This window comes from Episyrphus balteatus, chromosome 3 (genome assembly GCF_945859705.1).
Source record: "Episyrphus balteatus chromosome 3, idEpiBalt1.1, whole genome shotgun sequence".
Taxonomy (NCBI): domain Eukaryota; kingdom Metazoa; phylum Arthropoda; class Insecta; order Diptera; family Syrphidae; genus Episyrphus; species Episyrphus balteatus.
Window position 1 is genome coordinate 108241962 of NC_079136.1, and position 18807 is coordinate 108260768.

Consider the following 18807-nt stretch of genomic DNA (forward strand, 5'->3'; position numbering starts at 1 on the left):
CATACAAAACTCTACAACACAGCTTAACTTGTAGCCTATCAATGCCTTATATTATCGAACGAATCAAAATAATCCTAATCCAGCATAGCGGTTGCTAAAAATATCCCCAAATATAGGAAAATAGTTGGTTTGAATACCGAAAAATTTTTTCACTTTTCATTTTCGTTCATGTTCTAAAACTTCGACATTTTGCAAATCACATAACAATTTCTTGTTTAAGTTTTGAGCTCTTGGGGGGGGTCATGACCCCGTGACCCCCCCCCCCCTGTATACGCCGTTGTGCGCAGAAAGATAGAAAAATTCAACACTGAATATCATACCATTTTTTTCTTCATAAATATACCTACCATGACTCTTGCACATAGAGTAAAACCAACGGAAAACGAAAACACAAGTGAATTCGGTTGCCCAAAACAAAACCGCAATATACACTTGCAAGGCTTGCAACCCTTTTTTTTGCTATTTCCTTGATGCTGATTTGTTTTTTCTACCTAAATAGACTTTAATTTTATGACTTTGGTTCTCTAGAAAGGGAAAGAGAATGCAAATAAAGATACCGAGAGAGAACTGAGTTGAGATGACGTTGAACGTGCGAGATGTATGGGGAAGAAAGGTCACTAATACAAACAAACTCTTTTACATGAAGTCTGAGTTCGTCATTCGGGGACACCCACTCTTAAAGCCTCGTAAGCTACTGAGGCGAAACGAAAAAATTGAAGTCCCCAAAGTCAACAGCGAACATGTTAGAGAAAAAACACTATCGATTATCATGTCAAAGTCAAAATAATAGAAGTATAAATTAAAAAATTAAAGAAAAAACATCAGAAAATAAATTTTAAAAATCAAACAAAACTAATTAAATTTCGTTCAAGATTTCGTTGTGTTATTTTTGTATGGAAAATTTCGTTTCGCTTCAGCTGCGTACTTGGCTATAACAGAAAATATTTAACAAAATTATGTTAGTTTTAGGGTAGATATTTTGGAAATATCAAACGGCAAGTATTTCTTCCAGGTATTTACATACCAGTGGTTTAGGTTTACAACAACACATTTAGTTATATTTATTAGATTTTCTTAAATTGGGTCTCGAAGGTTATTTTAAGTTACCTAAGCTTGTAAAGAGTTATTTATTCTAGTACAAAATACCATTAGGGGTATTCCTTCAACGGTGTAAATTTAGGCAAACCTTTTAAAGTCGTAAATATGGTAAACAAACAGGTATAACCCATATACAATTTTGACACATTTACAGTGGTTCCGTAGTAGGCCATAGGCCGAAATATCGATGTCAATATAATGACGCCATTTTTCGTTATATTTGTTATAAAAAGCCTATTCTTTAAGATGACATAACAGAAATTTTGAGAAAATAGCGGAACTTTTCATATCGACCATGAAAAGTTGTCGAAAAAAGTCTGGTTTCAATGCTATATTTTTGGTCCCGAATCAACATAAACTTTTAAGTGTATTTTTCGGTTAAAATTATTTTAAAATTTTTTTTTTGTTATGGAACTTAAAGTTGAAGGTATGTACTATATTTAAAGAGTTTACAATTCTATTTTATTTAAAATTTTCAATAAGAAACAGACTAGAAAAGGTCAGGTTCAAATTCCATACTTTTGTTTTTCTTCTCACTTTAACGAAACTTTTAACTATGTTGTCATCAATATAAATACATGATTCATATGCATAAATTTTCTCTAGCATGTGTAGTTTCTTAAGCAATTGAATCTGTCTGCGAATAAGTGCGACGGGCTACGGCTGACTCTTTCACACCCACTGTTTCAATTTTACCCATATTTCTCATATTTAAAACTTTTTTAAAATATTTTTTTTTTTTTTTAAGTTTTCCTTAAGTTTTTGTACATATTTTTATAAAAATATATGATATTAAGCAAGCTTTAAATCTGAAATGTAACATAAAAATTTGACTGAAATTGAAAAAAAAAAACAAATAAATAATTTAAAAAAATAGCGTATCATTTGTTTGTATTAGTGGAGTCAAATTAGCTTTATACCTCGGAATCCAGGGAAAGTCGATGCATCTGTAAAGTGAGTATAGGGCTGCAGTACTAAAAGGTCAAATAAGAAAGTTAAAAAAAAAATTTCACCGCTCTCGATTACAACAGTTTTTATGGACCGTTTACTGTCATTCCGTATGCAAGCGTCAATCGGAATTGCTTTCTCATTTTAGATTTTGATTAAACTTTGTAGGGATGTTCTCTAGGACTGTAAGCAAGCAAATCCATGATGATTTAATTTTAAGTTGCGTGGTTTCCCCGCTACCCGCATTCGAACTTTTTCAGAAGGTCATTTTTATGTTATTATAGCTTTCCGTCTAGTAAAGATATCTTTTTGTTTGAAACGCCATTTTAAAGCTTAAGAATAGTAATTTTTGAATATATATTAAAAAATTACGTAATAATTATCCCTGAATTAAAAATAATTTTTGAAAAACTGGTAATTTTGCTGATTTTTCATGGTTTTTGACTGGCTCCAGAACCTTGGCTATTATATGTAGGAAGCTTATACTTACCAAATATTAAATATAGATATTTTTCAACAAAATAAATCTAAAATGAACTCGATGGCTGTACCTACTCCTTATGCAAAAATTTTAAGTTCAAAATTTTTAGTTTTTTGAAAAAATATTTTTTTATACTATGATTTTTTGCGTTTTGACTAAAGATAGAAACATGAAACTAACAGTGTGTTAAGTTGAAACTTTTAACTTTAAGTCCTCTAAATAAAATTGTGTTATTTTCGTATCTTCTTAGTGTAACGCTTGTTTGAAAATTCGCAAAAATGCTAAAAAGCCAAAATAACCCCTACTTAAGGCTATGATTGCACTATGTTTGACATAAGATAGAAGCATGAAACTAATAGTATATTTAATTTAGTTCGTACTCTTAACTTAACACACTGTAAGTTTCACATTTCTTCGTTTAGTCAAATCGTAGAAAATGACAGTATAAAAATTAGCTTTTTTTAAATACTCAATACTTTGAACTTAAAATTTTTGCATGAGGGGTACAGCTGTCGAGTTCATTTTAGATTTATTTTGTTGAAAAATATTTAATATTTGGTAAGTATAAGCTTCCTACATATAATAGCCAAGGTTCTGGAGCCAGTCAAAAACCATGAAAAATCAGCAAAATTACCAGTTTTTCAAAAATTATTTTTAATTCAGGAATAATTATTACGTAATTTTTTAATTTTTATTCAAAAATTACTATTCTTAAGCTTTAAAATGGCGTTTCAAACAAAAAGATATCTTTACTAGACGGAAAGCTATAATAACATAAAAATGACCTTCTGAAAAAGTTCGAATGCGGGTAGCGGGGAAACCACGCAACTTAAAATTAAATCATCATGGATTTGCTTGCTTACAGTCCTAGAGAACATCCCTACAAAGTTTGATCAAAATCTAAAATGAGACAGCAATTTCGATTGACGCTTGCATACGGAATGACAGTAAACGGTCCATAAAAACTGTTGTAATCGAGAGCGGTGAAATTTTTTTTTTAACTTTCTTATTTGACCCTTTTATAATGCAGCCCTATACTCGTTTTTCAGATGCATCGACTTTCCCTGGATTCCGAGATTTTACAAATTTTGTGTCTAATTTGACTCGACTATATGTAGATTCAAGGCTTCTTTTTACATTTTGTTATTAAAAATACAAGATTTTTTTAAAAATCAATCGTTTTTCATTGGAATTATTCTTTTTTATTGGTAAAAAAATACATTCTCACACATATTCATGTATATTTTGTTGCTATCCTAACCATAATCAACTATGGCCGCCCTTCTTAGAAACCGGTACCACTGTGCGCTGCTGGTAAGCAGCGACTTGAAGAGATGATTTTTTTTTGTACCTACCCAGTTAATTTTCTTTTTAAAAACTTTGTTCGGATTTTAAATCCAAAACAAAACTCTACAACAGAGCTCAAAGACTAATATTATCGAACGAATCAAAATAATCCTAATCCAGCATAGCATTCGCTAAAAATATGACCACATCCCCAAAATATGGTAAAATAGTTGGTTTGAATACCAAAAAAATTTTTCACTTTTCATTTTCGTTCATCTTCTAAAACTTTGACAATTTGAAAATCATCATATTCACTTTCTAAAATAAAAAAAGAAAAAGATAAAAAATTAAATTTTTTTCAGTGACTTATACAACTGACTTTTCACATGAACGATAACAATTTGATGAAAAATCACAAAATTTACCGTATCTCTTTGGTGTCTCAACTTAACTTGCTACAGAAATAATCAATCTTACCAAAAGGCAATTTTAATTTCTTTCATACAACATAGTACAAAAACGGTCTTGCCACACTTCCCCTATATCACCTTAGAGACCAATTTTGCTTTTTAACTGTGAACTATCAAAAATCACCTTAATCGATTTTATACTTACAACCATGGTATAGAATATGCAAACGATACAAACTATAGGTGTGATTATATGAATGTTTATACCAGTAACTGAAAATAAAGTTGAAATTGTGCATTTCTATGGTAATTTTATTACGGCTTACCTTGATTGAATGCGAGTGCTGGAACGTAAATAACAATTGGAAGCCAAAATGTCTACAAATAGAAATTATTCAGACCAAAAGCATCAAATACGTACATGAGGGTGGTCCTTATTTTACTTTTTTGGGAAAATTGAGTGCGACGATTGGTTCCAAATCAGGAAATAAAAAAATACCCTATTTTTTCATATTTTTATCTCTAACCTTTCCTGGCCCTATTTTGATAAGAAGTTACTAGAGCATTGGCGATATTCTGTGTCCAGTTTTAGGTAAATGGTGGGTGTTTGATCTTTCATACGTATAAACTTCTTAATGAAATAGGGTCAGGAAGGATTAGGAATAAAAATTTGAAAAAAAAAACAATCTAGGAGGCTCTGGTGTCCCCAATTTTGTTTTTCTAAGGACCACCCTAATGTACATAACTGGTTATAAAATAACTTACGGTTCCGATAGCAAAGAGAGTCGAGCCGAAGAGACGTATTCGTTTGTCGAAACGCATTTCAAAATACTGAAAAATACAAGAACACTTGTTTATTTTCTTTTTATTTCATTATATTAGGTACAAATAGTTTTATTGCACTTCCTGCAAACGCAAAGCGTAGCACATACATAAGCCGTATTTTTGAAATTCCTATCATGAGAATTTGGACAAATATAACCCTTAAACATGCTCTTAGAGGATATAATCAAAGATCAAATAACTAGTACTAGTTATATGATCTTTGATATAATCAAAGATCAAGTACTAGTTATATGATCTTTGGTTTCACTCAAGCTCTTTCTGTTATTATTCATATATTTTAACAACTCTTAAAATTTGATTTGCTTTAAGTATGAACCAGTTTTGGAGGATCCTGGATCCGCCCTTGCCTACTAGGGGTATTCATGACTCCGGGTAAATGTGGTAAATGGTAAATCTGGTAAACGCAGCTGTCAAAATTTTTATTTTTATTCATCTCAATAGTGTCAAAAATTTAACACGAATTTAACTATTTAACGCAATTCACACAATTTTGTGTCTGGTAAATGTGGAAAACTTTTGATGTTTAATTTTGATGATAAAATTAAATTAAAACGACCGCAAGTGGTGGGAATTTATTTACAAAAACTAAAATAAAACAGATAAATATAATTTTAAATACTTTTTTCCAGTTTCCAGCTCCAAAAAGACTTCAAATAAATCGCCGTCGACCGCATTTGCCACATTTTGATTTTATATTTCACCTACCCTAGATTAAATCTCGAGTTTTATTCTAAATCTACTAGACCGAGAGCCCAGAGCAGATTTTGGGAGTTTTTGGATAACCGAAAATGAGGTAATAGCGTCCTGATGAAGAATTCGAAAGTCTGGCAGGTTTATTTCACGGCATTCTACGGTTTATGGGGAGTTGAAAAATGCATTTTTTCCGATTTTTGTGTCGAGTATATAACCACTTTAATTCATATAGAGCGGATAGAGGGCGATACCTTGATTGCAAATAGTTCGGTCCCAGACGTTTTATTCGCGGCATTACCCTTGCCAGACGTCCTTGAAGATTCGCGAAATGGCGATTTTCATACAAAAGTCAGAATATTATTTTTTGCAAGATATATAACCGTCTGGTGGTACCTATTAAAAAATCACCACTACCCCTTGATAGAAAATAAATTAGTGCCAGACGTTTTAACCACGGCATTACCCCTGCCAGACGTCCTTGAAGATTCGCGAAATGGCGATTTTCAAACAAAAGTCAGAATATTATTTTTTGCAAGATATATACATAACCGTCTGGTGGTACCTATTAAAAAATCACCATTACCCCTTGATAGAAAATAAATTAGTGCCAGACGTTTTAACCACGGCATTACCCCCGCCAGACATCCTTGAAGAGTCGCGAAATGGCGATTTTCATACAAAAGTCAGAATATTATTTTTTGCAAGATATATAACCGTCTGGTGGTACCTATTAAAAAATCACCACTACCCCTTGATAAAAAATAAATTAGTGCCAGACGTTTTAACCACGGCATTACCCCCGCCAGACATCCTTGAAGAGTCGCGAAATGGCGATTTTCATACAAAAGTCAGAATATTATTTTTTGCAAGATATATAACCGTCTGGTGGTACCTATTAAAAAATCACCACTACCCCTTGATAGAAAATAAATTAGTACCAGACGTTTTAACCACGGCATTACCCCCGCCAGACGTCCTTGAAGATTCGCGAAATGGCGATTTTCAAACAAAAGTCAGAATATTATTTTTTGCAAGATATACATATAACCGTCTGGTGGTACCTATTAAAAAATCACCACTACCCCTTGATAGAAAATAAATTAGTGCCAGACGTTTTAACCACGGCATTACCCCCGCCAGACGTCCTTGAAGAGTCACAAAATGGCGATTTTCATACAAAAGTCAGAATATTATTTTTTGCAAGATATATAACCGTCTGGTGGTACCTATTAAAAAATCACCACTACCCCTTGATAAAAAATAAATTAGTGCCAGACGTTTAAACCACGTGGTGGTAAAGTGGTTATATACTCGACACAAAAATCGGAAAAAATGCATTTTTCAACTCCCCATAAACCGTAGAATGCCGTGAAATAAACCTGCCAGACTTTCGAATTCTTCATCAGGACGCTATTATCTACACATACATATGACCCATTTTCGGTTATCCAAAAACTCCCAAAATCTGCTCTGGGCTCTTAGACTATACTTAGCTAAATCTCAGATTTAGGGTAGGTGGAAACGTAGTATTAGGGGATTTCATGAATATGGTAGAGTTTTCCAGGTTGCATGAATACGCCTACTTACTTATTTAATTGTAGATTATGTTATAAATACCGGTCTAAATGCATTTTCCAAGCCAGCACAAAACTTTAATTTATGTATCGGAAATACTCCTGAAATAAGGCTTTGTCCATAAATGAAATCCTAATTTCTTTTTCCTAAGATGTCCATTAGGGTGGTCCCTATTTTATACTGAGCACCCGATTTTATTGTTCCTATGCAATTAAAAAGTGTACAAAAAAAATTTCAAGAAAATCGGACAACATTAACACGTGCCGCTTTGAGTTTGAAGTTTTAAGAATTCGCTTCTACAAGGCTTAGTAAATAAGAATCCAACCAATGCCAAATTTTTCCTTTTTGAAGTGATATTTTCATAAATACCGTTAGAAAAACAAATATTATTTTAAATAAATAAATGTTTGGATTATATTTAAGGCCTTCTCTATTCTAGGTTTTGTGAAGCGTTGGTCAAAAGAATTTCAAGATCCTTATTTGACTCTTTCCCTCTACAATTGTTTAGTACGCCCCCACCTTTAGTACGCATCGCAAGTTTGGACTCCTTTTTACGAGACCCATAATGTAAGACTGGAATCAGTACAACGTAATTTCATTCGTTTCGCCTTAAAAGGACTGCCTTATAATCTTCCTCCTTATGAACATCGGATTAATCTCCTTCAGATTCAAACTTTGGCTCAAAGGAGGGTTAACAATGACATAATCTTCATTCACCAGTTAATCACAGGCGTAATTGATGCACCAAATTTACTTAAATCTGTTGGTTTTAACTATCGAGGGGATGCTTATAGCCTCCGATGCTTGGATTTAATGAATATTCCACCACACCGAACAAATTATGGCTTGCATGAACCTTTAACACGCATGTGTAAACTTCTAAATTTAAATTCAAACCTTTTTGATTTAAACTTTAATAAAAATAGATTAAAAACTGTCTTAAAAACCAATGTACCACGCTCATAAATGTTTGTGTTTATTTTTATGTCTTTTTTGTTGCTCAAGTAATTATTTTGTTTGTATTTCTTTAATGTTTGTTTTATCTAATATTGAATTCAATGTTTTTATCTTAGTGTACGTTTTTTTGTAGTTATTATTTGCTTACTAACTACTAACACTGCACTAAGTGATGAGCCGGATAACACAGTTTTGTGTTGGCAAATGGTCGCAAGACGGTGCTTGCTATAAGCGCTCTTCGGCTATGAACTGATAGTGTAACAAAAAAAAAAAAACAAAAGCTATTGCAATATTTTATAGCCAGAAGCAATGAACTGCACTTTAAATGACACCTACGCTTGCTTAGGGACAACAAAAAAACATTTTCATTAAATTCTTAAAAAACTTCATACTGTGAAAGTACCTACTCTCGCAAGAGCGTTAACTTTAAGGTCAGAGCGACACGTGTTAACATGGTCGTAAAAAAAATAAAATGCACGACTGGGGTCGCACGTACTTGCTCTTGCAGTTCAAAGCACTTTTATGTTAGTCTACTTGTAGATATTAAAAGCTGCCTCTAAATTAAAAAAAAAAAAATGATATTGGGGAAGAGCCGACATTTAGGGCAAAAATTTTGTGAAATGAAAAAAATTTTTTTTGTTATTTGACTTTTTTGAGAAAAAATAAAAATGCAGTTTTATTGCCACTGCACTAAATATTACGTATACAAAGTTTAATCAAAATCGTTAGAGCCGTTTTCGAGAAATTTGCAATATCGTATTTTTTTGTATGGGAGGTATACGTTCTAAACGAGATAGAAAAAAACAAAAAAAAACCAACTTTCAGAATTTCATAAAAATCATCTGTACCAAATTTGAAGAAAATCCGTCCACCCGTTTAGGCTGTGGAAATGTGTACAGATGGACGCACAGACGCACAGACGCACAGACGCACAGACGCACAGACGCACGGACGGAATTGCGAGACCCACTTTTTCGGAATTCTCCATCATCGTAATGTTGGTTTTGATTAAAACCTCAATTTTTTTTTTCGACACGAAACCAATACTTGCCCTATAGAGCAAGTAAAAAATAGGATAGTGTTTTAAGATGTAAAGGAACAAAAAAATAGGGTGCTCAGTAAAATTGCTCGACTTTTAAAAATAACGACCACCCTAATTGTCCACTGCTTCAACTCTTCCTTGAAAATAAAATGTCCCCCTGGTTTCATAATAAGGCTTTCATATTCTAAAATATATGAATATAAATGAATTACTGAACTACTTTTAAGATAAATGTCTGATCTGAATACACTACCTTATGCTGTGAAGATCAACATCTGAACGCACCTTTAAAAAAAGTGAACATATCTTTAATTAATATCTGAACGCATTCATTTGTGAGAAACTGAATACCACAAATACCATTGCAACTGGAAGTGCGATAAATAACAACCTATCCCTTCTAGAAATAAAAACATCTAGAAGCTAAGACGAGAACCTAAGAAGAAATTTTCGAATTTCGAACTAAAGACATTGGGACTTGAGAAATAGCTTTGACTGCTTTTACATGAAGACGCAAGGCGCAGAAATTATCTTCGAATTTCCTTTTGATTTTCCCTTCGGTAAGTCGCGCGCTTCTACACGTAGTCTGCTTTTACATGAAGACGCAAGAGTCAAGATGCAATGAAGAGTAAGGGAGAAAGAAAGTTCGAAAAAGAGGGATGGAAGATTTTTTACCCTGTGAGTCTCCGGTCGAAAATTTTGAGACTCATTTTGACGTCTCTCTTTGATCTTGTTCTTTTTTTTGCTGTTTTGCTTTAATTGATTTCGTCGGTGGCAGAGTTCGCTTCGTCGGATGTATATTATTTGGGTGTATACTAACTTTTATTAATTTATTTAAATGTTTTTGTTGCACATAGAGCCCCCTGATGTTGTTTTTTGTATATTTTGGTGCTTTTTTTTAAATAAAAATAGATACGAAAACGAGAACAAGATAAAATAAAAAAAATAGCTGTCAAATTTGCGTCTTATAAAAATTACTACGTGTAGAAGCGCGCGACTTACCGAAGGGAAAATCAAAAGGAAATTCGAAGATAATTTCTGCGCCTTGCGTCTTCATGTAAAAGCAGACGTAGTAATTTTTATAAGACGCAAATTTAACAGCTATTTTTTTTATTTTATCTTGTTCTCGTTTTCGTATCTATTTTTATTTAAAAAAAAGCACCAAAATATACAAAAAACAACATCAGGGGGCTCTATGTGCAACAAAAACATTTAAATAAATTAATAAAAGTTAGTATACACCCAAATAATATACATCCGACGAAGCGAACTCTGCCACCGACGAAATCAATTAAAGCAAAACAGCAAAAAAAAGAACAAGATCAAAGAGAGACGTCAAAATGAGTCTCAAAATTTTCGACCGGAGACTCACAGGGTAAAAAATCTTCCATCCCTCTTTTTCGAACTTTCTTTCTCCCTTACTCTTCATTGAATCTTGACTCTTGCGTCTTCATGTAAAAGCAGACTTTCCGATTTTTTTCGTTATGACGTTCAATGTTTCTATATGGAAAAAAAAAACAAAAAAAAAAGACCTCGAAAAACAATTATTTTCCGAAACAATTTTATAATTATATGAACCAATATCAATGTTATGATTGTAAAATGATAATAATAGCTGTGTTTTATTTTCCTCGTGATCCAGATCAGATCATGAATTTATTTGCGAAACAATACCAAACAAAATCCTACTTTTGTTGTAAAGCTAATAAAAACAATGATCTGATCTGGAGCACGAGGAAAATAAAACACACCTAATATGTGTTTATATCTAAATCAGGTTTAAAATATATCAAAACGTAGGTATAATAATTCCTGTGTATTTTGTCTTCAAAAAGTGTAGCAAATCGCAAGAACACAACAACAAATACTTTACAAAATAGAGAAACTATTATTGTCTAATTTTGTTCAAAGTTGTTGCAAATAAAAAAAATTGAATAAAGAAATTTGCACTCGAATTTCGAGGGCTGGGTCGGCTAGTTATTGTAATTTGTGATTAACTAATTAATACCCAGTGGACTATATTTGCTTAAGTGACTTGACTATTCTTTTAACTTCATATTTATAACTACCTAATCTTACAAGCAATTTACAATTTCAATTTTATTTCGTTTACTTAATATCTTATAAGCTAGTGAGAAGCTATTATTACAAATATATAAGGATAATATAAAATAGTTAAAAAATTTCAAAAGTTAATTAAGTTAATTTTAAATAAAGATTAAACATTACTTGTTTGTAGGTTACTTGTCTGTTCAAACATTTTAAGATGATAGATAATTTTTAAATTCTTTCTTCACTTTTCGCGCATCTTTGATTCTTCTTATATCGCGTGGAAGATTATTCCATAGATGAACACTATTTATAAAAAACTGACGTTCCGATGTTTAGGATGAGTATCGTAGATGTATGAGTGATGAGATCTACTCGACGAGGCCATTTGTAGTCTTTCATACAGATAGTGGGGTTCATGAGTCAGCAAGATATCGAAAAACAGAAATAGGGTAGGTACGAAGCTCAAGGAAACTGTTTATTTATTTAGTTTATTTCGTTAATTACTAACGATATATAGTCACATTTTTCTTAAAAACTAAAATTATAATTATATATTATACATTACATTATTGCAAAGGAAAAATAAAAGAAAAATTTACATCTAATGAAGGTACATTATGGATTATTTTGAAAAAAGAATATTTTTCTAAAGTTTAGTGATTTAACATTGTCATAGCTGCAGTTATTTATATTTGAATTTTTATTGTAAATATTGATTAAAAGATTTAAAGGACTATTAGCACCGTAGTCTGATCTACTGTAAATGTTAGAAATTGGCAACTGCCTTCTCAAACTATACTGACTAGCAATGAAATTCAATCGACAAAGGATCGATGGAGCTGAAATCGATCCTTCTCAAACTATACTGACTAGCAATGAAATTCAATCGACAAAGGATCGATGGAGCTGAAATCGATCCATTGATTATACCGACAATAAAACAAAATTGTAGATACGCTCTGTGACTAGGTAGAGATGGAAGATTAGTTTAATACGTTGAGCGTAAGGTGGCAAGTTAATTTGATTTGACCATGGTAGAAATCTTAAGCAAAATCTCATAAATCTTCTTTGAACGGACTCCAATCTATTTATATGAACCGCATAATATGGAGCCCATATAAAGCAACCATATTCTAAAATGGATCTTACGAATGAGACATATAGAGTTTTCAAAACATAAGGATCACGAAATTCTCGAGCAAATCTTTTGATAAAACCAAGAGTCATGTTAGATTTTTTAATAATGTAGTCAAAATGGTCAATAAAAGTTAATTTTGAGTCCAACACTATCCCAAGGTCAGTAAAACTAGACAGATTACACAATGATGACAAATTAATAGATTAATTATAGACAATCACATTTTTCTTGCGTGTAAAACACATTGTTTTACACTTGTCAATATTTAAAACTAGACAATTAATATTGCACCATTCCCAGAAACTTTGAAGTTCTTTTTGTAAAATATCACAGTCTTCAACAGAGTTAATTGTACGAAAAATTTTTACATCATCGGCATATATAAGAGACATAGAATTAACAAGAACTGACGGAAGATCATTAATAAATAGTACAAATAATAACGGACCAAGATGGCTACCCTGAGGAACACCGGAGTTAACTGTAAAACATTTAGAACGTTCACTCTTAAAAACAACACTATATAACCTATCTTTTAGATATGAAGATATCCATAGCACAAATCTGTCGCTAAGACCTATTTTTTTAAGTTTACTTAACAATACATGGTGGCTAAGTTTGTCGAATGCTTTGCTAAAGTCAGTAAAAATACAGTCAACTTGTTGTTTTTTTTTCAAACGCGTCAATAGAAAATGTAGTAAACATTTTGAAAACTAACAAATTTGTTACAGTCGATTTCTTTTTAACAAAGCCATGTTGATTGTCACATAAAACGGAGGTACAATGAAAAGACAAAGTATCACAAATAATAGATTCAAACATTTTAGGAATAGCAGATAGTTTAGCTATTGGTCTGTAATTTAAAACTAAGTTTTTTTTACCTTTCTTGTGAGTAGGGATAAGAAGTGCATTTTTCCAAAGGGTCGGAAATTTACAGTTTTTTAAAGATTGATTAAAGAGTATATATAACGGGTATGACATATCGTCGCCCTAGTATTGGAGTGCCGTATACGCCAAATTGCATTTTTTGAACTAGGTATGCAGTCGTATGTTTTCGAAGTTGCTCTTTTCAAATCTGCTATCCGTTTTTTTTTTTATCTTTTTTCTTTGCCCAGATATTCACTATTGTTTTGACAAAAACAAGAAATTTTGGCATTTACGTCAAATTTTTCATGCAATGCAAGAAAATTTTGAGAATTGTTTTGACGTACGTTATGTTTTTTTTGACATATGAATAAAAGAAACTTGTGATTTTCATGGCGTATACGGCAAACTCATTTTGGACAAAAATTTAAATATTTTGAAAACTAAACGAATTGCAGATGTCCAATAACATGTATATAAAAGACACATTTTAATTATATATCATACTAAAATTTCAAAAAATACCAGCGGTTAGTTCTTTCGCAATTATCTTCCGAACATTTAAATGCGATTTCCCAAAAATGTAAAAATGGCGTATACGGCACTTCAATACTAGGACAACGATATATATTGCACATTTTTTTAACATAAAAGCGGGAAAACCATCAGGACCGAGACTTAAACAATCATCTATTTTTTTAATGTACTCTAAGATAGTTGCCTCAGAAATAGCAAAGTCAATTGAATTAAGATGTAAAAACTCATCAACAGTAGAAGTATTACAATAAGTATCACAAGAAGAAGAAGATGCATCAAAAGCAGATTTAAAATATTCGGCAAACATATTTGCTATGTCCTCTGGGTAATGACTTTCTACATTTTGGTAGCTCATATTAGTTGGGTAACCATCAGATTTTCTCTTAAGATTTACAAATTTCCAGAAATTTCGTGGATTAGATTTAAGATCATCTTCAGTTCTAAATATGAAGTCCGAATAAAGGAAATTAGAGTAGTTAATAAATTCATCTTTAAGTCTATCATATTCATTTTGAGCTTCATCACTCCAGGATCGATTTAACTTCACCCAAGACTTGTTTCTTTTATTTTTAAGAGTTTTAATATGTTGATCAAACCACGGTGGAGTATTACTTAAATGTCTAATTTTTCGTAACGGAATAGTTTCTAAGAAACAATCAAACAAGATTTTATAAAAACGAAACACCATTTCATCAAGACTAACATTCAAAAACAAGATATTCCAGTTAATCTCATTCAGTAAGTCGTAGAGTACGGAAAAATTACATTTTTTAAAGTTGAATTCATGCATATTCTTACAATTATGACTTACATTAATAATATTTAAGTTTAACGAAATAGATAACGCAGGATGATAACGATCTTCTTCAATGAGCTTCGTATCAGCGAGTAATGTAGTTCCATCAGAATTATTGAGGTCAGAAAAGTACACAAGGTCTAAGATTCTACCAAATTGGTTTTTGACATTGCTTAATTGATGAAGTCCAAATGAAGTCATTCCATCGATAAAAAGAGCTTCGTTGTTACTCGACGCATTAACGGCATGATAACATTCTAGTTCCGGCGATTTTGTCCATTCAAGATTTGGTAGATTAAAGTCACCAATAACAAAAAGTTCATCAGAAGGCTCAATTTTGTCGCTTATAGATTCTAAGCAATCGATAAGTTTGTTGTAGACATCACAAGTGGAAGAAGGAGGGATGTAACAAACAACAACATATAAATATCCAGCCGGAGTTGATATTTTAACGCAAATTATTTCAAGACTGGAGTCCAAAAAATCGTCGACAAGATTACAAAATAGATGATTACGAACGGCTATTAACAAACCTCCTCCAACAGTTACTATAATATTGTCGTTATGGCGAAAATTGGAATCGAATAATTCTGTGTCAGCAAAAGAATTATTTAGCCAGGTTTCTGTGAGTATGAGAACATCATGAGGCATATTATTTATATTTTTATAGACCTTGTTGGTCTTAGTCCGGAGGCCATTTACGTTCTGGTAATAAATCATTAATTTTTGTAGCTGCTTTGGCTGCGCATTGTCAATCGTTTTCGAAAATTTTGAGAGTTGTGGTTTGATTTTCTATTTTGATACTCATGCATGACTATTCCATTCGGCCAGAAAGAAATTGAGTTTAGGATGTAGAAAATTGAGTCAGGAACTTTAATTTTAAATGATGAATATTTAGAAAAGTTGCGATGGAGAATTTTTTCAACGATTACAGAATTTAATGTTCCAATCTTAGATTTAGTATGGCATTTCACATCAAAAGCGTTTGTAGATGGAGCAAGTTTCGAAATAAAAAGTGTTCTGTGTCCTTCAACTATTTTTAAACCTGACTCAATAGGTGAAATAAAATGTCCATCAGTAACTGGGCCCGTACAAGGAAATGTGTTGATAGGATTAGCAATTATTTCTAAAGATTGCTGTTAAATGTCATGTTGAATAGCCTAAATGAAAATGCTGAAATATGTTCATATCTACGTTTACCATATATATATATAACGAATTGAGCTGTTGAAAGCAACATTTAATCGACGCTTGCTTTCAAAACTGCACGAACTATATACTTCACGGCCATAAGTAAGAATTGGCACTATCAATGTTTTCAGCAGCATAATTCGAGTTTTGATAGGGGTAAAAGACTGGGTCGCCCCAAGGGATCATAAAGCATCGTATGTTTTACCAATAACTGCATTTATATGATTATCCCATGTTAGACTGCGATTAAAGAGAATACCCAGATTTCTAGCTGTCTCGGAGTACGGAATTGGAATATTGTTTAGTACAATCAAAGGAAAGTAAGATAAATCTAATGGTTTTCGTGAAACGACAAGTCAATTTGATTTTAAAGGGATTAATAAGAGGCCATGATATTGAGACCAACGTGAAATGCTCTCCAAGTCTTCGTTTATACAAGTAACGTGATGTTCAATGAGACCAACTGGACAGCTTAGGTACCCTTCTGTACCCTTGAATTACAGATGTTTTATTCATCTTGTGGAGCTTGCAAATGTAGTTGCTTGCAAGTTCCGCATTACATTTTATTTTATCACAGATAATAAATTATAATTACTATTATTAAATTTATTATCTGGGATTTTACATTACAACATACATTGAACATATTCATAGGAAACTTACCTCATAAGTTGAAGTCAATTGTAAATTACAAAAGACTGGCAGGAAGATGTACCATGAAATAAATGCAGCAATACTAATAGCAATAAATATAAAGGCATATTGTGTTCCATAGACATAAATTTCGGTTGATGTTCCTAATAAAGAAATTCCTGAGACGAAACTGTAAATAATAGAAAACAAAATAGTAAGTACCAAACTAAATATTTTTGCGCAAAAATTTCACGCAAAATTAAATAAAACATGAGGCGATAGTTACTCCTTTTTTTAATATTACTTATTAAAACTTTGTTTATATTTTACTTTAAATATTGTGATCGTGAACCGTGAAATTTGTATAGACACTTTAGATTCTTGTTTCTAATCTCAAAAGTAACATAATTGGTGAATTGCAATAGGGTACCACTAATACTACTCTTGTATTACTCATTTTTTCAAATATACCCATATTTTCTCTATACCTTAAAAAAAACATCCTTTTAAATGAAAAAAATTTATACACTTGTTTTATTCGTATTTCCTATGGGAAAGACAACATTTTTTAATAAATTTCGTAAGGGTACCATTTATACCACTGATTTTATCGGACTTATAGCGGATTTTCCCTTTTTCCCAAAAAAACACCCTTTAACCTAAAATATTTGTATAGACTGCTTAGATTCTTGGTTTCTGTCATAAATGAAACATTTTTACCAATTTTCATTGGTGTAACAATTTGTTCCCAGTTTTTGTGGTCATATTTCCGAATTTCATCATTTCTTAAAAAAAACACCCTTTCACTCAAAATAATTTTGTACACTTTATAGATTCTTAATTCTTATTACAAACAACACTTTTTCACCAAGTTTAGAAAATTAACAAAATTTAAGTCAGCTATTATGATACCTTTCTCACACATAACTGAGCCCATCAAAAAAACACCATTTCACCAAAAATATAATTAAGAACTTTATGAATTCTTTGTCCCTGCTTTATCTAAAACCTTTATCCCGAATTCCATCAGTGTAAAATGTTTTTCACATGGGTTTCGGTTATATTTTACATACCTGTTGAGGTCAAAAAACAAGCACGCTTGTTTTTAAACGGCAATAACTTGTCTTAGAGCAATCGTATTGACTTTATTTTTATGTCATTAGATTCAGCATCAAAAAATACCTAAAAAACATGTGTCATATGATGATATTCCACAAACAATTTTCTTCACTATATTTTTGACCTTCACCCCCGCCCTTTTGTCTGCGAAAAAACACCCTTCCACACAACTTTTTCTTATAGACTTTTTTATCCTTGATTCTTATCCTTAATTCTTATCCTTAGTTTCATGAGTGTAAAAATTTTTACTTTTTTAAACGCTTATATTACCTGTACTAATAAGATATAAAATATCTTTTATTTCCAAATTGGTGACCCCGACTTAGAATAAGTACCAACCATTAGACAAGAATTCAAAATGTTCATATGATTAAGTTTTAGATACTGTATGTAGCTATCATAGCCGTAGCTAGGATTTCATTTCGGGGGGGGTTAGCCCACACCAAAGAAAATTTTTTTTTAGAAATCACAATACTTTGTATCAACAATATCTAACTGCAGTCGATTCTAAATCCCGCTAAATCAAATAGTCATTTGAACTGTGTAGAAGCGAAAAATTTGCCAATATCCTTTTTAAGTATTTTTTAGGAGAGGAATTCGTAGTTAAAAGTTTAAAAAAGCCCTGCTTACGGTAAACGAATTTAAAAATGGCCGAATATTCAGCGGCATCTCTAGTTTTGTAGGTACAAAGAGTGATAAGTTGGTTGATATAAATTGCGAGCGTGAGCGAGCAAGAAAATTTTTTTTAAGAAACAAATTTTAACCATTCTAAGGCTTTATAAAAAAAATTATTTCGTACAATTTAATATATAAAACATTGAAAAATTGACTTTTTCTTGCACTGAAATTTTGTAGCAGAAAATTGACAGGTACATTCTATCTATTGAGTTCTAAATGAAATTAGCAATACTTAAAAACCAAAATTTTAAATAATCCAAGTTGTTTGACATGAGCTAATTACATTGGTCAACAAGGTTTTTGTTACAGAAACCAGGGTATACTTTTCTATAGGCTGAGCTCGAATCCGAAGTCAGAAAAATTCTATCACATCACGTTTTTGAGATATTCCCGTTAGAAAATCGAAAATCCCGCTTTTTACCAGTTTTCGAGATTATTTCCTAGCGTTGGTCTCTGAATAAA

At 31.8% G+C, this 18807-nt stretch overlaps 1 protein-coding gene across 3 annotated transcripts in view; it reads right to left on the reverse strand.

Annotated features, from left to right (window-relative positions):
- LOC129914494 (sodium-coupled monocarboxylate transporter 1) overlaps positions 1-18807 on the reverse strand; it is an 80803-nt gene that overhangs the window by 24278 nt on the left and 37718 nt on the right. For all 3 annotated transcript variants that reach the window (XM_055993786.1, XM_055993784.1, XM_055993783.1), the window contains exons 3-6: positions 16579-16738; positions 4990-5055; positions 4551-4602; positions 4430-4497 (exon numbers count right to left, since the gene is read on the reverse strand). In XM_055993786.1, coding sequence (XP_055849761.1) covers positions 4430-4497; positions 4551-4602; positions 4990-5055; positions 16579-16738 — 346 coding nt within the window. The remainder of the gene's footprint in view (positions 1-4429; positions 4498-4550; positions 4603-4989; positions 5056-16578; positions 16739-18807) is intronic.